We start from the raw sequence: 23614 nt of genomic DNA, 5'->3' as shown, positions 1-23614 counted from the left end.
ATGAACAGTGTTGTGACTGAACGTACTCAAACATTCTGGACACTTTCAGATTAGAAAGCGGTGCAATTTCACAAAATGAGGCTGTTTAAAAAAATCTTACTCCAAAAATTAGATGCAGCTCACAGAAAATTATACAAAATGTAATCAACCATCAGGAAGCACGCATACTTACCTTAAAGAGAAACTGAACTGTTTGCACACCATATCTAAATCACCAGGGTATCTACAATAGAGTGTCTGTGCAATATAATAATAATAAAGAAAAAACCTCTTAGAATTCTATGGAGGACTATTGCACATGAGACAAGATATTCATCAGGCAACATCAATACTAACCAATATCTCCATTGCCAACCTGTCATTGCCAGCTGTGAATACTAAAGAGAAACTATATACCAAATAAAAGGAGGTATAGACTAGGAAGCATTAATGAGGAAGAGCACATTTGCTGATTTAAAACAAGGTCAGTAGAAAAAAGTTTATGCAAATGCACAGTGAAGCGAAGATCTGACCAATAATGGGAGTGCAGACAGAAGTTGAAAAGAAACGACCGCTAGCAGCAGAACGACATGTTGACCTCTAGCGATTTAATCGCTGTCAATCAGTTTAAAGCACCTTTAGAAATGCAACATTAACTCTATTGACATTTCAGACTTTTTTGTTCAATATGCAGTAGATTTTAGGTACAGTAATAAGTATATTCACATTTGTATGAATTAATGCATTTCAAACTATTTGTTGAATTAAACATACACTTCTCCTTAAAATGCAATGAATATGGTTCACAGGGACCTTGAAAAAGTTCAGAAAGCCTGTATGTGTGGTAAAGTCTCTCAATTTGGTTAAGAAAGTACCTGCATTAATAATGCAAAGTGTTATATAACGTCAAAGTCACTAAGACCACTAAAGTTCTCCTAGACCCCAGAGCAGCTCCACAGATCTCATTGTGGTAAAATTCCAAATTGACAAGACACAACAACCTCAGAACACTTACCATGGAGGATAACATTGTAAGAGACAACAGCAAAAAAGTATTTTTGAGTCTGAGAGAGCTGACATGAACTGACACGGTCACTCGAGACCATGCTCTAACCAGGCTCAACTCAATAACACCAGAAAAAGTCATTTTTTGGGACAAACGAAAAGTTGTAGGTGAACAAGTTTGATGTTTAAAGGGGTCATGAACTGCCTTTGTTTTTTTTATTATTTTGTACTGTTCTCTGAGGTCTACTTATAATGTTATCAAGATTTTTACATAAAAAACATCATAATTTAGAAGTAATAGGCTATTTTCTGTCCTGTTTTTGACCCCCCTCATCAGAACGCTCTGTTTGAATAGGCATGGTGGATTGTAGACTCGGAAGTAAACGCCCACTGCTTATGATTGGCTAAGATGTGTATGTTTGACAGTCTACATCCTTCATAGATGGACACTGCTGTGATTTAGGTTAAAAACGTATAAATATTCAGTACATATCAAACGATCTGTTATAACTAACAAAGCAATAGTGATCACGTAATAAAAACAGTTACTCACACTTGACTGTCAGATCGCATGTAGCCAGCACAGCATTGTCTTTTAGTTTCAATCTTTTTGAAAATCCCGCATCGAATTGTGCCTTGTTTGTAAACGAATCTGCAGGACAATGAAGGTACAAAGGACCAAGTTCATCCATTCTTTCCTAATGTTAGGATCAGAAGGAAGGCAATACAAACACTTTTTCCACAACTTGGCACTGCACAGCGTCTTGTTGTCTTCACAGCCATCTTTATCGTTTGGTTTCTGTGTAGACCTGCGCTTGTCTCTCTCGTTATTTACACTACATGTGCCAATTGGTGGGCGGGGCTAAACCGGCAGTGATGTAGAAGCAGGCGTTGATCTTCTGCGGAGGCGGTGCTTATCCACACTATTACATCATAAAGTGGCACATTCCAAAACGACGGATTGGATTCAATATAAGCTGCTTTTAGACTAACGAGACAGTTTTGAAACTTAAAGGATGTTTTTATAGTCTTATATGTCAAGAGATCAACTGAATTTTGATTTCTCAGTTCATGACCCCTTTATATCAGTTTACTCAGTGGCCATCTTGAACTCTGTTTACTCTTGGTAACAGACATTCAAGTACAGCTCCAATAGGATTAATATCAGCAATAAAATCTAACAACATTTGAAACATAAATTTGGCTTTTTAGTTTGCTAAAAACACTTTATTTGAAAACAACTCATTTTTTACAACTACGTGGAGTGGAAAATTCAACCAATGAGATTTCCCTGTGGGCAGGGCAACTTGACATAGTGCTACAGAAATGCAATTCAAGTAATTGCCGAAATTTCTTGTCACTCATTCCAATCTCACAAAAACTCAACACCAAAAAGATAGCTGTTATCGTTGGCTGCTTTCGCACATTGTGCCTCAAGACACTCTGCTACATATCTTTTTCCATGTACAACAAGAAATGCGATTTGTGTTTGGTGTGTATGAGCATATGTGCAAATGTTTTGAGTGGAAAAATACAGTGGGGAAACAGCACAGATTAGCAGTAGGCATTAATGCTAGCTTTAGGTGCTAGCAAGATGTTACTTACGCCTATTCTCATAGATAGCCCTGGACTTCTCATAGAGGTCATAGGGGTCAGGTTTGGTCAGGTCAAACTCTGGACCTGAAGGCCAGTGCAGATATGGAGCGCTGTGAGGGAGAGCATGAATAGATAGACTGGCTGTGGGACTGCTGTGAGGATCCCAATGTTCCAAGACCTGCAAATACACCGGCATTCAGTAAAGCGCCCAATCAACGCTGTGTTTATTAATATGCTGAACTGAGTAAGCAAACTGCGTTCTTCCAGGCAACTTCCGCCTTGGAATTTTGCTGGCTGTGGGATAGGAAGGTGTTTAACAATGAACTCACTTTTGCGGTAATTAGTTTTTAAATGAAGCGTACACACACACACACACACACACACACAATACATGGCAAGTTAGTTCTAGCTCAGCAAAATAAGGCTGCATCAAGGGCTCATCAAGGACGCTTGATGCGTTTCTCTATTGCTGACGATACTGAATGTAATCTTTGTGTTTTCTCATGCTAATGCAGCTGTGGGTGAAACGTTCCCAAACCACTTCACTACTCTCTTGCACGACACCCAAAATTAGGTTATGCAAATAGAATGTGCAAAGAACAGTAGGCAGACATAGTCCACTTTTTCTAATATTAAAGCTGTTGTCACACATGATTCGACTGCTTGCTTTGAACCCAAGATTGTTTTCCCCAACCTCTGCCTCTGCTAGTCACTTTGTACTTATACTTTTTTACTAGTTGCAATTCCTCTTAATGGTTTCATTAACGATTCTCTTAGTAGTTTTATAGAATATATATTTAAAAAAAAAAGAAAAGAAAAAGAAGATTTATTTTCATTTCGACAGGACAGAAAGTGGACAGGAAGTGAGAGAGGGGGCGGGATCGGGAAAGGTCCACGAGTCAGGACTCAAACTCAGGTCGCCCGAAGCAAAATGGTGCTACAAGATGGACACAGATGTTTTTAGAATTTTTAGAGATGAAATAAATGTAATTCAATAAATGACCTTAACTATATATGAATCAACAATACTAAAATTAACAAAATGGGTGGTAATATACACTACTGTTTAAAAGCTTGGTGTCAGTAAGAGTTTTTTTTTTTTTTTAAGGATTCTCTCATGATTACCAAGACTGCATTTATGTATGCATGCATTTATAAAAATTACTGTAAAACAGTAATATTGTGAAATATTATTACAATTTAAAACAATAATTTTCTGTTTTAATATACTGTTTTAAATATAAATTGTAATTTATTCCTTTGATGGCAAAGCTGAATTTATAAAATTTTTGGAAACTTTGATGTATTCTTTGATGAACAGAAGGTTCAGAAGAACAGCATTTATTTAAAATAGAATATTTTTGCAACAATGTAAAAGTATTTACTGTCACTTGATCAATTTAATGCATCCTTACTGAATAAAGAAAAACATAAAATAAAAATTCCTGATCCCAAAACTCTGAACTGTAGTGTATTTTAATCATTATTATAAAGTACTACTGACAAAATACATAAAATGCAAATTATTTGTTTTTCATTTTCATGATTTGTGGATGCACCCAAATTTACCTTTTCAAGCAGACACCAAGGTTTGTGTGCCATTCAGAACTGCATCAGAAAACTTGCTGAATTTGAATTGAGGTACAGGGAAATAGAGTAGTATTAAAATTTGAATTTATATAATATCATATGCTCTTATCTTTGCTTTGATCATCGTACTGAATAAGATCCAGATGTAGTATTTAATAAAAATGTGATTTTTGAATGAAAATTACCTACATTGAAGTGTTGATAAAAGGATGTTTGAAACTAGAATAAAACAGAATAAGAATAAGAACAGACTCTGTTCTTTATTTTGGTGTATTGCATGTTTAGATACTCATACAGCAAAATATTCTGGGGGCCATGAAATTTTAGCGAAAATGATAAAAATACTGGCAGTGGCTGTCAACTTTTTTCAAAAATGCTGGTGAATGAGTTCAAATCAACTGAAAGAAGAAATTTACCCCAATGAAGGTAATTTTCCACAAGAAAAAGGAAAGCTTGTCATTCAATTCTCTGAACTGCAATTAGTAAATTCTACATCCTATCAATTCAGATCCATACTCCAATTCATCTACTTGTCGGGTCCTGGCCAGTTCAATTCCAACTTATGAACTGACAGTGAGCTGATTAAATTCTACACAACCCTGGACAACAAATGGATTCGGGTTCGTGCCAAAAACTTTAGCGTGAAAGCAAATGCCAAACAAAAGGCATAATTGAAGAAGAGGTGAAAAAATCAACAAAGAAAGAAAGTAGATGCCAGGATGAGAAAGATGCAGAGGCTTATTAAAGGAGGTCAGTGTTAGCATGTTAATCTGGAGGAGCTGTAGAGGATGAAGGCAAATGCCTCTGGGCTGCTGTGTGCGGCTGAGAAACAAACAGATTAAAACGTGTCACTGCCAAACAAACTCATGCACACGCGCACATTAGCTCATAGATGATTGTTGACTGCCAGAGCGAAGTGCTGTGATGTGCATACTCTTGCAAACAGGTTTTTGCTTATAGGCTCACGCTAGAGGTCTGCTAAAGGACAAACCATTTTGGGTTTTTTTATACATAACTTCAGGTTTGCAATGGGTTCAGGTTTGTGATGAATAAAAAATACACTTTTATTATAAATATTTTATGTGTTCACTTAACTTGTTATATCTTTGAGTCAGAGTATGTGAAAATGGGGGCAAAAGTTTACGTGCTCAGAGATGAAATAAAAAGGGATTACTATTTGGTTTAGATTTCTGACAGATATGATTTGGTTTTCAAAACCAATCTTTAGAACAGACTCTCTGTATATCAGATCTATACAAAGATCTATTTTTACCTCATTTAACCCATGAAAAATGTTGTTTCTATAAATAAATGTATAGTTTATTCAGTCATGCTAAATGCCTTTTTTTATTTGAATAAAACCAGTTAATTTAGATGTTACCAGTTAATTTTTAGAATACCAAAAAAAAAAAAATTGTATTTGGTCACAGATCTGCATAAGAATATGGATTGTTTTTTGTAAAAATCAGATTTCCATTATCGTTTTTTTTTTTTTTCTGTTTTAGAAAAACTAAATGGATTTGAGTTTGCATGTATGCACAAAATAATCCGATTTTGCACGTCTGAACAGGTTTCAAATTTCTGTTTAATGTCCATGCAGAAATCTAGCTTAAACAAACATTTTTGAGTCTAGAGATTAAGTTGAAATGCATTTTGATACAGAAAAGCTGTTATTTTGGGTAATATACACATTAAGTTGATTTCATTTTGTTAGCTACAGAAAATGAAGCAAACAAGTAACTAATATTGTGACCATTTTAATTCACTGTTAATTTGGCCATTAAGTTTATGCGGAAGCTGGACAGTTTTGCATGTACTACTTTATGACTTGTGAGTATGAGAGCATGAAGCGAGGAATATTTAATAGTTGAGAAGATCAGTTTAACAGTTCATCATCACTCAAAAAAAAAAATCCTCAAAAAGTACTGAGCATTTAAAAAAATATATTTCTATGTAAATATTACGCTGAAATTATATATACATATATTCTTTTTACAATATTTTAACTAAATTGTTACTGTATTTTACCTCTTGATTTAAAATTGAGAATCTACTTTGCAAAAATGGTTATTTGGTCAAAATGGTTTTTACCTCTGAGCCATTTCAGAGCAAATACTGCATATAAATATCAAAATTATAACTACTGTTAGAAGCCTAAAACATATTAACATATTTCAGCTATACTATTATAAACCATATTCATTTAGACTGGTTTCATATGGATTACAACACTTCTGTATTTTGAAGCTCCATCCATTGGCAGTCTGTAGCAAAAATCACATTACCATGTGGTATCACATAATTTCAATTGATTGAATGATTCAGAGCTCTGACCATATAACATGATATTCAGTGTAGGCTAATATTCTTTGGACATGGATAATTGCAGAAAAATATGGACCAATTTAACATTTTCCAGTCAGGAAACTCTTTCTGGCTGTGGAGATTTTCTTAAAGCAAATGATGTCTAATTAAACTCCAGCGTAAGAGAGGGAGAGAAATGATAAAAACCAAGCAGCTCTACTGTACTGGGGTAACGAGACTTTCGCTCTGTCCCAGTTCTCTTCCCTATAGAGATAGATACAAAGATATGTGTTGAAGAATGACAGTACAGTGGCCAGCAGCTCAAGGCAGTGCGACTGACTCTCTGTAGAGTGAAGAAAAATCAGTCGATTTATGACCAGTCAAGCCTTTGTTACATGAAAGGAGACAGGGCAGTGATCTCAAACCAAAAATAAATAAATGCGTGGGTGGATGGGTAGGCATGTACTGATGCACTGTGTACGTGTGTGTATATATATATATATATATATATATATATATATATACATACATACATATAGATACACACACACACATATCAGTACAATATATTCTATACACTGTAAAAAGTGAAAGTTGACTTAACTTAAAAAAATTTAGAAAACCTGTTGCCTTAAAATTATTAAGTACATAATAAAAAAAAATAAAAAAAAGTTAAGTGAACTTGACAATTCAATTAACTTTTTTTAAAATTACCATTTACTTACAAATTTTAAGGCAACGGGTTTCCTCAATTTTTTTAAGTTAAGTCAACTTATCACTTTTTACAGTGTATATATACTATATCATATTAAATATTCTCTGCTGCAAAATTATCAGCTAACAACAATGAAGTTTTACAACATTTCTAGTTGTAATTACTGGATTTGTAAAACATTTTTCAATATATGTATATTGCACTCACAAAAAGCTGACCTGAGCATTATTTGCTTTATTAAAATGGGTAGATTTTATTTATTTATTTATTTGTTTGGTTGGTTCTCAGATGAAAACTTATTACGCATATTAAGTTTTTGTTTGTTTGTTTTAGCAAGCATTCTTGAATCTTTAAACAATGAATTACCATAACCTTTTCAGTTATGATTACAAGATTTGTAAAACAATTTTTATATAAATGTGACCCGATCTGTGAAATCCAGGCTAAAGTCTCAAAATCTAATTATGAGATAACAAGCATCAAAGTTTGATTTCAACATTAATTTTACTATGATTTCAGTATTTGACATGACCTTACTCAAAGATATCAAGGTTACATTTTTACAGAATGTTCTTTACCTTTTGAAGAATGATTTTATGTAGAAAACAGTAAATCACAAAAAAAGTCTTTAGCTGGGTTTTCACAGCCAGAGACACAAATTACACACAAAAACGTCATTTCTAGCCAACCTGAGCATAGCTACCCGAGTGAAAAATAAATATACTTAATTTTATTTTAAATATATTTATTTCATGATAAGTATGCTAAAAATAGATTGACATGTCTATACTAACTGAAAATACACTCTAAATATAGTTATTTCATGCTTTCATCAAGTACAAACTTAGCGCACAACAAATAAAGGGCCAGTTTTACTAAGCAGGGCAAATTAGCGCAAGAGTGCAATTCCAAAAGAGCGCAGATGGGAGGGGAAATTTCTGCAGGTGATTTACTAACAATGCACAAATTAAAGAACACATACGCAACATCTCATTTACATATCGACCAACGCAATATACCAAGCGCGGCGCAAATTAGAGCAGTCGCAAATAAAGAATTAAGAAATAAAGAAGCCACAGTACATTGAAAAGAACCGGAGGCCAAAAAATTCTACAAGTTGCAAGAAGTTTTGATAGACTTGATATTGCGTGACTCCTAGTTGAGGGTTCCAAGTCGTCTTTTATTTCCTGGAAAAAAATCCTCTCCCTTCTACCATGCACTCTCTGTTCTCTGCGGTGCCTCCTCCTCACTGAAAAAAACGATTCATTGAATTTACTCAATTTTTTTAAGGTAAGTGGTTTCAATCAATTTATTTTAGCTACATTTAAATAAACAAATTTAGTTGACTAACTTTCAACATATTTTTTTTATTAAATGTAGCTAAAATAAATAGTTTGCGACCACTTACCTTAAACAAATTTTTCAGTGTAGCAACAATAATTGCAACCGCAAAATAGTTTAAGACATGCTTTTTTTGGGCGTTAAATAATGGCGCAAGTACCTGTAATTTGATGAGTGCAAACGTTAGTAAAACGCGTTGCTTGATTCATTTGAATACTCTCCTCCCATAAATTTTGCGTCTGAAAGGGAAACTCCTACAAATGCATATTCAATAACGTCAGGCGCAAAAATAACTGTGTCCACGCCTTTTCAGCGCTAATTCATCACTGCGCGTCTCCTGACAGTACAATTTTAACGCCAAAAGACAGTATGCACTGGTGCAAGCTGTTAGTAAAACTGGCCCTAATTTGTAAAATACTATACTTTTTACAAATGCATGTGGGGACGGAGGAAAAATGTAAACATTTATTACAACTTTAGTTGAACTTAAGCACTAATTTGGCACAACTAAAATGCATTTAGTACAAAATTAGTTGTTCCAGTTTAACAGACTTTAAGTATACCAATTTATAGTGTGCCACAAATACATTTAGTTATACTAAAGTACATACGAATAAATTGTGCTTAAGTATACTATTTTTTCACTAGGGTAGATTTCACAAAAATGTGTATATTTAACATAAAAAATATGATTTGCTGTATTAAAATAATTTGATTTATTTGCAAATATGTATATGCCGTCATATACCTTATAACATACATATATCATAAACATTTACATATACCATCCTGTGTGTAAATATACATACACACGGGACGGCTCAGAGTTTGAGGAACATTTTCTTTAGGATGTAGTCAAGCAGACAAGACAGCTGACAATATTGGATCAGAATCAAAGGACATTACAGAGACAGACTGCTGAGGGTGAAGGTTTTATGTGCCACATTACACAGTGCACTGGTTAGTGAGAAAAAACTAGTGAAGGTGCAGTGATTTGTTCTCAGCTGTACTAAGTGTTTATTTCAAGTAGGTCCCCACAGCTTTTAACAAATGAATTTCCATAATCTGTTGTGATTACTGGATTTTTAAAAACAATTTTGCACTCACAAAAAAGATTTTAATAGAACAAATTATGCTTTTAACTAGAAAATATTATTTGCTCTATTAAAATTGGTTGATTTATTTTCAAATATTGTAAATATAGCTGCCGTTTGGTGTTGTAGTGGTGTATCTGTGAAGCAAATTAGTTATTCTTACTGTATCTGTCCATTAAGAGACACAAGCAGTAGCTTAGTGCAATGCAGTTAGTGGTAATATGTTATAACAATACAATAAAGCCTTTATTATGCGTTAATCTTAGTAATAAAGCTCAACAATCATGAGTATTCATACATATGCTGTATAATGTATAATAAGACCTAATCACTCAATACTGAGTGAACACAGTTGATGTTAGTTTATTAATTAAATTCAGAGGGCTGGAATACGATACGTTTTACCTGTTTAGAGGTCTTCCAAGGTGAAAAGTGACCTGCAATGGAGAACAAAACCTTTAGCATGCTGGATCTTTATTAAATTTGAAGTGGGAATTTTAAGCAAATCAAAATAGAAAAAAAGCCCTTTATTATTGTTTACTCCACAGCTGTTCTCTCTTGAGGTACATTCTGAGCTGTGTAGATACCATTTAATTTGTTTTATTTATTTTAGCTAGCATTTTTTTTTTTTTTACTAAATGGGGTCCAAAAGGCATTTCTGAGATCACTTGTATTTTGTAATATCCTATCTTAATACAAAATATTAATACAACTTTGTGCAAAACAATTTGAGAATGTTTCAATAGCATCTTGTGACTTTCAATGGAAGGAAGGAAATTATACAAAGACGTTCAAATTGGCCTATTTGATTAATGACCGAGAAATAGTGCAGAATAAATATTTTTATTTCAGACTGTCTCATTGTATGTACTGGTTTCAATAATTCAGTCATTGCGTTAAATTTTACCAAAGTACATAATTTCCTGAAATTGTTGTTGGTGTTGAAATTGGTGTTGTGTTAAGCATCTGAATAATTCTAAGCAGTGTTAAACAAGTAATCTTTAAAGTGCTTAAAATAACTGTAACAGGATTAGTGTGCAATTACAAAATGAACAGTGTTTAAAATTGTAATGATACAGAAGCAGGAACTGCCAGACTATAAACTGAAATCTTGAAGGTTGTCCTTAGCAGGACTAGAACCCATATCTTCTGGACACAGAGCTGGTGTTCTTCCTAAATGAGCTAACCTAAGTTGAGGATTTTGAGACCCAAGTGCAGAGGAATCACAATTGGGAGACGAGAGGTATAACTTCAAGTGGCTTTACTTGTAGAAGGTCAAAAAAAGGCAAGAAACAAAGTACAAACAAAACCAGAAGCAAAGCTTCCAATAGTTACAAAAAGGTAAAACAAAACAAGCACAATGGCTTACAAAGACTCACGGTCTGCAACAGGATACACAGGTAGGTAGGCTCAAGATTGAACAAAAAACAATGGCTAAAGGCAACTTAAATAGAGCCCTACACAGGTGAGCATCATCAACAATAATTGCTAGGCACAGAGTTCTTGCTAATGGTTGCCTCCTGGCAACTGGTAGGAAGATTGCAGGCAACAGACATCCTGCGCCCCCTTGTGGCTGGGAGCAATACTGCGCATCATGGCAGAAGTATGACCCCTAGTGGTTGGAGGAAGTATTGCTGGCTAAAGTCTTACAGGAGCCCCTCTTGATGAACGGCTCCTGGCGTTCCTTTAGTGCTGTTTGACTGTTGTCGTTGGAAGTCCCTGATGAGCTCTGGGTCCAGTATGTCTCTGGCTGGTACCCACGAGCGCTCTTCTGGACCATAGCCTTGCCAGTCAACCAAATATTGGACCCCTCCCCGTACTTTGCGCATGTTCAAAAGTCTCTCCACGGAGTAAGCTGGTTGCCCCTCCACCATCTGAGGAACTGGAGGTGGTCTAACTGCAGGAGACAAAGGAGAGTAGATGACAGGTTTGAGACATGAAACATGGAATGTGGGGTGTATGCGCATAGACCTGGGCAGTAGGAGTCGGTAAGAGACTGGGTTTATTTTCTTGAGAATCTTGAAAGGTCCAATGTATCTAGGACCTAGTTTCCGTGACTCGAGGCGCAATGGGAGATTTCTAGTCGAAAGCCACACTCTCTGCCCCGGACGGAGTGACGGACCGATCCGCCGACGTCGATTGGCCTGTTTCTGCTGTTCCCGGGATGACTGTAACTGGGCTGCCCGAGCTCTCCGCCAGACCCCCCGGCACCTCCAGACTAACTGGGCCGGTGCTGGAACCTGTGCTTGAAGGTCCTGTTCAGAAAACAGAGAGGGGGGGGAACCCAAACTGGCATTCAAATGGGGACATACCCAATGATGAGTGATGGAGGGTGTTATGGGCAAATTCTGCCCAGACCAGCTGGGAACTCCACATACTCGGGTTGTTCGAGACCAGACACCTGAGGGTCTTTTCAATCTCCTGGTTCACTCTCTCTGTCTGGCCATTGGACTGGGGATGGAACCCTGAGGACAAACTGATGGTGGAACCGATTAGACGTCCAAAAGCCTTCCAGAATCTTGAGGTAAACTGGGAACCCCTATCAGACACCATATCCTGAGGAAACCCATGAATCCTAAAGACATGTTGCATGAGAAGTTCTGCCGTCTGGCCTGCTGTAGGAATTTTAGGGAGGAATGAGATGACATGCCTTAGAAAATCTGTCGACTACAACAAGTATCACGGTGTTACCTTCAGAGTTGGGTAGGCCACTAACAAAATCCATGGATATGTGGGACCAGGGTCGTCTCGGGATAGGGAGGGGATGTAGTTTACCTTGAGGGAGGGCTCTAGGTTCCTTATTTTGGGCGCAAGTGGAACAAGCAGCAACCATTCTCCGGACATCAGTTCCCATGTTGGGCCACCAAAATTTAGACTGGATCCGCCTCAGGGTTCTTAGGACCCCTGGATGTCCAGATGACAGTGCGGCATGACCCCACTGCAGTACTTCAGACCTGATGGTGTTAGGCACAAAGAGGCGACCCAATGGGCCATTACCTGGGTCAGGTTGGTGAATTTGGGCGTTCCGTACTGCTGTCTCCAAGTCCCACTGGATGCTTGCCAGCACTCTGTACCTTGGTATGATGGGCTCTGACCTGTCCTCCTCTTCCTGGGACTCGAACTGCCTTGACAGAGCATCAGGCTTAATATTCTTGGAGCCAGGTCTGTAAGAGGACAAAGTCAAACGGTTAAAGAAAAGGGCCCACCGAGCTTGCCGAGGATTTAACCTTTGGCTCCCTGGATGTAAGTGAGGTTCTTGTGGTCCGTCCAGATCACAAATGGGTGTTTAGCACCCTCCAGCCAGTGCCTCCATTCCTCCAATGCCAACTTAACGGCCAGCAACTCCCGATTCCCAATATCATAGTTCTTCTCTGCTGCTGTCAGTCGACATGAAAAGGCGGCACAAGGATGGAGTTTATTGTCCTTAGTCGCTCTCTGGGACAAAACTGCTCCCACGCCCACGTCCGATGCGTCCACCTCGATAATAAACGGTAACTCAGGATCTGGTAGTGTCAGTATGGGAGTGGAAGTAAACAGCTGTTTGAACGCTTGGTTAGCCTTCTCCGTCCACTGGAAGGGTGTGCCAGACCTCCTGGTGAGAGCTGTGAGAGGTTCTGCAATGGAACTGAAGCCTCGAATAAACCTCCTATAAAAATTGGCGAAACCCAGGAAGCGTTGGACTTGTTTCAATGAATCAGGGTGGGGCCACTCCAGGACTGCACGAACCTTGCTGGGATCCATCTGCACACTGCCACATGACAGGATGAAACCCAAGAAAGTAACTGTAGTGCTGTGGAACTCACTTTTCTCTAGTTTGACGAAGAGGTTGTTCAAGAGCAGACGAGAGAGAACCTGCCGGACATGTTGAACGTGGTCTTCGTAACTCTGGGAAAATATTAAAATATCATCGAGATAAACAAACACACATTTGTTAAGCATCTCTCTTAGAACATCATTGATAAGGGCTTGGAAGACGGCCGGGGCATTAGCTAGCCCGAAGGGCATCACCTGATACTCGTAATGCCCTGTAGGGGTGTTGAAAGCAGTCTTCCATTCGTCCCCCTCCCGGATTCTCACCAGGTGGTATGCATTCCGGAGGTCTAACTTAGTGAAGATGGTAGCGCCCTGGAGAAGTTCAAAGGCTGTGGCCATAAGTGGTAGTGGATAGCGATTCTTCACTGTGATGTTATTTAGGCCACGATAATCAATGCATGGGCGAAGACCTCCGTCCTTCTTACCTACAAAAAACCCCCCCGCCCCTGCCGGTGAAGTGGAAGGCCGAATAAATCCATTCTCCAGTGCCTTACAAATGTAATCGTCCATTGCGGACCTCTCTGGAGCAGACAACGAGAACAGTCTACCTCTTGGAGGGCAAGTTCCTGGCAGCAACTCAATGGCGCAATCATAGGGTCGGTGAGGAGGAAGAGTATCGGCCCGGGATTTACTAAACACATCCTGGAGATCGACATATTCCTGGGGGACTCGAGATAGGTCAGGAGAAGAAACAATCAGAGCAGGTGGTGTTAGTTTGACTTGAGGAACGGCTAGTACCTTAGTTCTTGGTGTATTTGACTCATGCTGGTTCCAGAGTTGTCGTTTAAGCCCCAAAAGACTCAGGAGATGAAATAATTCCGTCCATTGGACATGCACATCTCCATCTGGTGAAACGCTAGTTGGCCAGTCAATTTGAGGATTGTGAAAAACAAGCCAAGGGTAGCCGAGGATGACTGGGAACTCGGGTGTCTATAATGAGAAAAGAGAGTGATTCTTGATGGGAGTCTATTTCAACTGAAATAGGAATGGTACGGTGTGTTACCTGGCCGGACCCCAGAGGTCTGTTGTCTAGAGATGTTATAGTGAACTTATCCTGGAGAGTTATTAGTGGTATCCTCCAGCTCTTGGCCAGAGTATGGTCCATGAAATTGCCAGCAGCGCCCGAGTCAATAAACGCAGAACTCTTGTGCCAACCACTGCCCCAGGAGAAATGCATCACTGTTGAAAATCCAGCTGAAGATCCGGGGTCAGTTATTTCTCTCGTCTCAGCCCCCCTCTCTCTGGACGAGAAATCTCTTTTCCCACACGTTCAGGGCAATGAGTTCGAAAATGTCCTATTTCACCACAGTACAGACAGCGCCGCTCCGCATACGTTTGTCCCGTTCAGATTGTGATAGCGATTTTTCCCAAGCTGCATGGGTTCTTCTGTGGAAAGAGGCTGGAAAACAGGTTGAACTGGACTGATGTAGCTTTGGGCTGTGAGTCGGTCTTGTTGTTTCTCGGACCTCCTATCCCTAATTCGGTTATCCACTCGAATGGCGACATCAATAAGAGAATCCAAGTTAGGCGCAGGATCTCGGAAAGCCAATTCATCTTTTAGCTCAGGTGCAAGAGCCTGATGAAATGCTGCTTGAAGAGCCTGTTCATTCCAGCACTCTCAGCTGCCAGAGTACGGAACTCAATAGCCATTTCTGCTACACTGCGTGCTCCTTGGGTGAGTTGAAGTAATCGTTGGTCATTTCCTACTCCTCCTCCTGGATGATGGAAGACCCTCCTCATCTCTGCTAGGAATTGCTCAGAACCAGAAGTGAATGGTGAACAATGTTCCAAGAGAGCCGTAGCCCATTCCAAAGCTCTTCCAGTCAATAAGGTGATGATATAAGCCACCCGACTGCTCTCTGTAGGAAAACTACTGGGTTGAAGTTGGAAGGCTAGAGAGCATTGGGTGATAAAGCCTCGACAGCCCCTGGTATTTCCATCATATCTCTCAGGAGGTGGTAGCCTGGGCTCAAGAAGAGGAACCGCTGGAATTGGTTGAGGTTGAGGAAAGATGGGTAACTCAAGAACCTCCGGAGATGGAGGATTTTGGGGTAAAGCCAGAGAGCTCAAACGCTGAAGTGATGTTCTCTGTTCATGATGTTGAATAGCGGTAGCTTGATTGGTGAGCTCGGATAATATTCTCTCCACATTTGACAAAGGGCCTTGACTCTCTGCTGGGTCCATCTTTTGGTTCAATCTTGCTGTAATGATACAGAAGCAGGAACTGCCAGACTATAAACTGAAATCTTGAAGGTTGTCCTTAGCAGGACTAGAACCCATATCTTCTGGACACAGAGCTGGTGTTCTTCCTAAGTGAGCTAACCTAAGTTGAGGATTTTGAGACCCAAGTGCAGAGGAATCACAATTGGGAGACGAGAGGTATAACTTCAAGTGGCTTTACTTGTAGAAGGTCAAAAAAAGGCAAGAAACAAAGTACAAACAAAACCAGAAGCAAAGCTTCCAATAGTTACAAAAAGGGAAAACAAAACAAGCACAATGGCTTACAAAGACTCACGGTCTGCAACAGGATACACAGGTAGGTAGGCTCAAGATTGAACAAAAAACAATGGCTAAAGGCAACTTAAATAGAGCCCTACACAGGTGAGTATCATCAACAATAATTGCTAGGCACAGAGTTCTTGCTAATGGTTGCCCCCTGGCAACTGGGAGGAAGATTGCAGGCAACAACCCTTGTGGCGGGGAGCAATACTGCTCATCATGGCAGAAGTATGACCCCTAGTGGCTGGAGGAAGTATTGCTGGCTAAAGTCTTACAAAAATCAACCGAAGATACAATTCAAACAGCAGCTATTCAAATATCTATTCAGTTCAGAACATTTGCTCCTCTCTAAAGCAATTGCATTTTGAGGACAAGTGGTTATTATTTGAATATTTCATGTATCTTTTGAGAGAAAGAGAGATTTGAATGTAAAATATACAGGTTTGACCCTGTGGACCGTATTTGTTGATCCTTTTTGAAGATAAAAAATAAAAATCTCCTGTTGCAATCAATGAAAGGATGCCCAAATCCAATGACAGAAAGATGCTTAAAATGCACCAGCAGCAACTTCACATCACATCAAATGCTCATTTCCCCCCCAGGAGGAAAAACACTGGCTGAGATGAGGCGAAAGACCATGAGGCTTCTGAACTCTAATCATAACAAACAGGAAGTAGTGGCAGTGTAGAGCACCTCTTCTGGTATTAAGAGCTAAACAATACTCGCCGACATCAAACGACAGATTCATGAATATTTTCTCTCTAAACTCCTCCTAAATCGGCCTTGAAATGCACAAAACAAACACACACATTCACCGTCCAGCATCTTGCATTCAACTTCTCCCTCTCTGTCTTTCATGTCTTACCGCAGATGACCTTCAGGAATGAACAAGGCGATGCAAATGACCTGTTTGGAATTAGCGAGAGAGAGACAAAGTGCACAAACATGCTAGAACTGCACAGTTAATCCAATAAAGAATTAAGAATATGGCTACTGTGAAATGTATTCATGTTTTAAAACTCATTTTTAATATATATTTCTTAAGTTATTTGAGTACAAAATGTGATTTTAAAATAAAGTTGTGCATCTGTTTTTTATTATTCTTAAATTAAATCAGCTTTGTATTGGGTTCCCTGTTCTTAGAGATTGGCCATTAAAAGCCATCTTAGACAATCACTACATGTAACCAATTACGGATATATTTATTGTGCACACGAATGCAGTTTCACTTCTAATAATCCAGAACTCTGCATACAGACTGTCAGTGAGCTTGTGATGAAGCACAAGGGTTTCACTGGTCATGTGAAACATTTTCACTATATACGGTTCCAGAGTTGCTATATCGAGATGAAGAAGCAGTTGATGTTATTATAAGCTTATATTTACCTTTTAAGGCTCCAGGTTGATTGTGATTAAAATGCTTTTGCAATTATGTTAAACTGACCTTTTAGTCACTATCTTAAACGTCTGATGTATAAAACATCAGGAAAATAATTCAGAAATAGAAAATGTCGCCTACATAAAAAATCTGACATGCTCCTTCACATAAAATAAGTATTTTAATGTACACTAAATTCTAATCAAATGTAATAATTCAATGCAATCTCAAGAGTATTCCTGTAATATGCAGTTATACCACATGTACTTTTACTTATGTTTGCCTGGACACTAAAACATACATTATTCACGTACTGACATAATCTAAAATGCATAAGAACAACTTTACAGACATACATGTTTATGAAACCTCTTTATGAATACTCTATGAATATTTAATTAATGGAATTAATTGGTTGATTCTATTCATGAACAGTTGGATTTATTTATGTATTTATGATCAATCAGATTTATTTGGCACAGTTAAACATTTTATTCTGTTTTGTGACTTCTAGTGCTAGCTTGTTTAAAAAAATGACATTTATTTTGAACAAGAATAACTTGTTAATAAAATGAATGACATTTTTCATTACTTATCATTTAACCATTACATTTAACACATCTTCTGAATATGTCGTGACTCAAAAAAAAGCATAAAATACCACAAATACACCATAAAATGACTTATCTATATGATCTATTTTATTTTTGCATTGTAATCCAAATCTTCAGAATCTGTTTGATTGTTGTGTTTGAAGAACAGACCTGAATTCATGTCGTTATTCAATTATCATCATCTCCATCCTTAGTAGCAAGGAGTTTACAGGTAGCAGAAAAATTAGTGACTCAAAAACATTTACTGTTTACTGTTCATTTTTCTGCCTGTTTCATTTTTTGAAAAGTGGTCATGTTTAATTTTAGGAATAGAGATAAGGAATCTAAACTATAAATAAATTAATCATATAAAGCAGCGTTTGCCAATCGCCCCGCTCTGCATATTTTGTATGTTTCTCTTATCACGTATGATGTTTGTTCTATTCGACCGTAAGTGCCCTGCGAAGTGGACATCGCAGGATATTCCGCCGTGATTCCAGTTCGAAACGAGCACATAAAAAGGGCATTAAAGTGTGCGAGACGTGAATTTAAATAGTATTTATTTACAGAGATATATTATGTCACGCTTCACACTTCTATAGTAAGTTTCGTCCGTGTGTGAAGACGCTGTGTAGTGCAAATTTGTGAATGAATGTTCCTAAGTGAAGTAAACTTAAACGGATTTCTGAGAGACATGCAAAATATGCAGAGTGAGGGGGTGCGAGGACTGGGATTGAGAACTGCTGATATAAAGAATTTGTGAATATTTTTATATATTATATATATTTTCATTTTTGTTGTTGCCAGTGTGTCCACATTGTACACATCTATGGAAGCCCGTTTCCAACACTGCATACAAAATAAAAAAAGGAAATTGCGACTTTTTAACTCACAATTCTGACTTTTTTCTCGCAATTGCGAGTTTACATCCAGTGCTTCATATAAACTCGCAATTCTGACTTTTTTTCTCAGAATTGTGAGATATAAACTCGTAATTGTCAATATTGTGGGACATAAACTCGTAATTGTGAGAAATAAAGTAAGAATTACGCGATATAAACTCGTAATTCTGACTTTTTTTTTTCTCACAATTGCAAGTTTGTATCTAGCAATTCTGACTTTTTCTCAGAATTGTGAGATATAAACTCGCAATTGCGAGTAATAAAGTCCAGTTCCGAGGAGAAAAAAAGACTATGTTCTCAGAATTACGAGTTTATATCACGCAATTCTTACTTTATTTCTCGCAATTACGAGAAAAAAAAGTCAAAATTGCGAGTTTGTATCAGGCAATGCTGAGAAAAAAGTCAGAATTCTGAGATGTAAACTCGCAATTGTGTGAAAAAAGATAAAAAGGACGAAATTACTTTTTAAAACAATTTTTATTCAGTGGCGGACACAGGCTTCCATACACATCAGACACATCAGCATACCCAAACATACAAAAAAGTATATTTTTGTACCTGTAAATGTTTTGTACAAGTAACTACATACAGTATAAACAATGAGACCAGGCTGGAAACTGGATTCTCAGACGGCATCAGATCGTGATTATAACGCTTTCTTTGTGCTGCATTTACAACACTAGCATAACAGCAACCGGCTGATTAAAAATCAAAGTGCAGTATGCTGCCGTCGGCTGGGCATGAGTCATCAAATAAGGAGCAGAGAGTCCAACAGGCCACAACTGGGCTGCTTCAGTGAGCAACGCTGAGCAAGAAATCAGTGACACTAGCTGAAAGGAAGGGAAAGTGGCTTGATTGCGCTTCATTTGTATGAATAGAGAAATGAATGGAAGAGTGCTCTGGAGAGCTCAGATACAAGTAACATCAAGCTTCATCAATGGGTGAAAATCAAATGGTCTTCTGATGCAAAACATACTTTACAAAAAAATAAAATACATTTGCTCAAAGTAAGGCGGGAACTGTTGAAGCACAGCAGTCGATGTCTATAAATCACAATAAATGAACACAGCAAACAGAAAAGGTCAGTGGATAACAACGCTCAAATTTCAATTCCTAATGTAGTTCACATCACTTCACAAGTCTTAATCAGCTCATGGATGCAGTTGTTAAATATCTCGCCCAATTTGAACCTGAGCTGGTGAAAATACTTTCAAATAAACACGTCCTAGATTCTGCAACATCCTTTATGCATATTAAGCAGATTATGCTAACAACATTCATCAAATGCTGTAAATTTGTATGATGCAGGTGAGACTAGGAGAAAACGTAATCCAGACAGGCTATCAGTAAATGTGTCCCAGAGTGCATCTTGCCATCTGGCAATTATGGAAGAGCTGCCTACTTGTCCAAATTTGCTATTCACTAATTGGTGATCACATGAGTGGAGGATGACAAGAGTCAGGGAGAGAAGATCATACAGTACAGATTGATTGTTTTCATGTGCGTGTGGACAACAAACAGAATATAGCCAGGCAAACTGTCACATAGGAAGTTGTCATGAAGGCTAATTATTATTAATGATCAAGTATTATTATAACTAACTAACTAACAAAATATTTATTTAATATTTATTTATTGTTTGTTTTTGTTGCTGTTATATTAGAATTAGAACCAAATAACAACAGTAATAATAAATATAATAATACTATAAAAAGTAATATTAAATATAAAAATACTATACAAATGTTTATTTGTTTTAAAAACTGATATCTTACTGTTTTATTAAAATATGTTGTGTTATGAATCATTTCATGTGCCTCACAGTTTTAGTGTTCAAGTTATTTATTTATTTATTTATCTATTTATTTTCCCCCTGAATAGACTGCATGAGGCTGGTTGTCCCATTGTGACAATTATACGATTTCTTTGTTTGTTTTTGAAGTACTTGTCTTATGCTTACAAACGCTGCATTTAAAACATTGATTAAAAATACAGGAAGGAAATCTTATACTCTGAAATATTATTACGATTTGAATATTTTTTTAAATGTAGCCATTATTCCATTCCAGTCTTCATGGTCACATCATCCTTCAGAAATCATTTTAATATGCTGACTTGGTGCTCAAGAAAAATTTATTATTATTATCATTATGTTAAAACAAGTTGTGCTGTTTGCGCAGGCTGATAGGTTCTAACTCAGTCTGATATAAGGACATCATTATTCATATGGCACAGCTGATTGGTTCCTTTTCATATCAGCATCCAATAAGCTTGCTGCTCAACATTCAAATACTTGGCTGCTTGCTGTAGCAGTTGGAGTGCGCTTCAGAAACCCTCCACCTTCCCCAGCTCCACCTGTATAGATCTGCTACAGGGAAATTTCATGTTTGTTATATATGGGGGTTATTTCATGCTATATGTGCAGCAGCAGTATTTCTGTGGATGTACTTCAGCAGCATATCAGATCGATCTATCTATCTATCTATCTATCTATCTATCTATCTATCTATCTATCTATACTGAAGCAAATTTGATCATTTTGATTTTCTTGTACTATTGTCATTTTAAGCACAATGCTATCTCTTTCTATCCTTCCATCCTCTCATGTGTGGGCTCTAGTGAATACTGATTAAAATATACTGTGGAAAGTGAGGACATCTAATGTCCACTTTGCCACAAATCAACGACTTGCTTACCATCTAGTGCTCTCTTTATGACTGAGGTGCATTTCATTATCTAAACAAGATTTAAGCAGCACAGAGATCAGATGGGGAGCATTAATCTTCATTTTTCCATAATATACACACAGACTCAGCGGGCAGCAGTCTGACTGCTGAGTACATCGAGGTATGAAGTTGCCAGTAGAATATATTCAATATGTACCGAATGGCATATACTGATTATTGCATATATTCAAAAGCAATGCTGAATATTCAATAACATATAAATGTAAAGTAATTGAAATATAAAATATAAGTATACATAATATTAATATATAAATGTGGTGAATATGGGTCCTTTAGAGGCCCAATTCAGCCTTTAACTTAGCGTGAGAGACCTATCTGATGAGATATGACTTCTCAGATGTCTTTCTTAAGCGATACATGAGCATTACTCAGCTTTTTTGGTGGAGTGGTGTAAATATGGTATGTACATTTACCTCCATTATCAGACTGACCCCCAACTGTCCTTACTGAGAAATTTGTAACTGTTTTCGACATATTTCTGTTATGTGAGTTGTCTTATGTGTGTGTGCATTCACATCCACTGTCAATTCCCCATAAGTTCCTTTTGAAATTTTGAAGCATGTGTCTGGTAAGCTAATGGTCCCATGCCTATATCTGAGTTAATGGGTATAAATCAGCTAATGAGAATATCAGTAGAGCCGGAGCTAATTAGCTCTTTGATGAGACGCTGAGAGGCGTTTGTTTTCCTCAACCAGCTAAGAGTCATCTGCTTCTGTTACACACATGCACACATACACCAGCACACACACACTTTACGATGGACAGAGCTCTTAGTAAAGAGGATAATTGATAAGCTGGATTGATCACAGCATATGAGATATTAATGCAAGCTTTGAAAAGTCATTTAAACAGTGCACGCATACTCTCACAGACACACACACCAAGCTAGACAGAACATTTCCTCTAAACACTAGCTACAGTACAACCAAAATAGCAGAAACTGGTGGCCATGACAACAGTGAGACAGGAAGCACAAGACTGAAAGATATCCACCACCTTGTGTATCTGTCTAAATTACTCAAATATATAAATGTTGTCTCAGGGTTCCAAAAAAAAACAATAAAAAAAAAACAATAAAAAAAACTTGACAAATGTGACAAAAATAAAACCTGACAATATGGCTTAGGTTTAGGGGTAGGTTCATTCTAGTTATTACCTACATATTGTAATTACTATAATAAGCACATAGAATGCACATGAGGAACAGGACTGTAGAATAAAGTTCTACCCAGATTTTTGCAGAATTCTGTGTTTTCAGATTCCACATGGGCCTGGAAAGCCACAAAGGAAAGCCACAAAACTTCAATTTTATGGGGTCTTCAATTAATTTGGCTTCTTTAATTTCAGAGATGAAGTAATCATTTTCTTCTGGAAACCTTTATCTTGCTTCTGGGCATCATAACCAATATTCTGTTGAGCTGTGTCACACCGAAGCTGTCATAGTGACGTTCCAAAGGACATTTCAGTGCAACAATTATCTGATAACAATAAGATCTTCACTAAATAAGCCAATCATGAAAACGGCAGATGGCGCTCTGGAAGAGTGTTTGGTAATCAATGGATTCCGGTCAGAGACTCTGATTCTGGAGCAGCTTTTCAAAGACATATCCAACGGATAACCATTCCAGGGGAACATGCCAAAATGCACTTAAATCAGCAGCCAAGGGCATTTTCACAAGTGAAGAGTGCTAGACATGTGGGGCAGTGAAATTATTGCAGAGACAAAGAGATCTGGCAGTAAAACCACATCACCATCTGGACATTATGAATGAGACATTTATAAACAATCAACCCACTGTTACACCAGACAAGTCTTGAGATTTAGGTTTAGACTCCACCAGAGATAGAAGAAAAGCATGACAATCGATCAGAAGGGTGTAATAAAAGGAGAGACAGAGAGGGTGAACCAAACTGTTCACAAGAGACTCTCACATTTGCACTAGTGTAATCAGAAAGGATGGCCAGTGTCCAGTGGTGAGACAGAGGGGCCAAATTGCAGCACATTAAGAAGTGGCACATCATTTCACTGGAGCACTGACAGTTTTATTAGGGCGTATA

The 23614-nt window shown here is 37.7% G+C and overlaps 1 protein-coding gene across 9 annotated transcripts in view; it reads right to left on the bottom strand.

The window, feature by feature from the left end:
- magi2a (membrane associated guanylate kinase, WW and PDZ domain containing 2a) overlaps positions 1-23614 on the bottom strand; it is a 220629-nt gene that overhangs the window by 31514 nt on the left and 165501 nt on the right. For 8 of the 9 annotated variants that reach the window (XM_058773745.1, XM_058773746.1, XM_058773748.1 and 5 more), the window contains exons 11-12: positions 10030-10061; positions 2590-2758 (exon numbers count right to left, since the gene is read on the bottom strand). The exons of the other annotated variant lie outside the window; for it this stretch is intronic. In XM_058773745.1, coding sequence (XP_058629728.1) covers positions 2590-2758; positions 10030-10061 — 201 coding nt within the window. The remainder of the gene's footprint in view (positions 1-2589; positions 2759-10029; positions 10062-23614) is intronic. 9 annotated transcript variants of the gene reach the window in all.

The sequence above is a fragment of the Onychostoma macrolepis genome, chromosome 04 (assembly GCF_012432095.1).
Source record: "Onychostoma macrolepis isolate SWU-2019 chromosome 04, ASM1243209v1, whole genome shotgun sequence".
Classification (NCBI taxonomy): domain Eukaryota; kingdom Metazoa; phylum Chordata; class Actinopteri; order Cypriniformes; family Cyprinidae; genus Onychostoma; species Onychostoma macrolepis.
The sequence above is the reverse complement of the archived record's forward strand: the minus strand, read 5'-3'. Positions and strand labels throughout refer to the sequence as shown.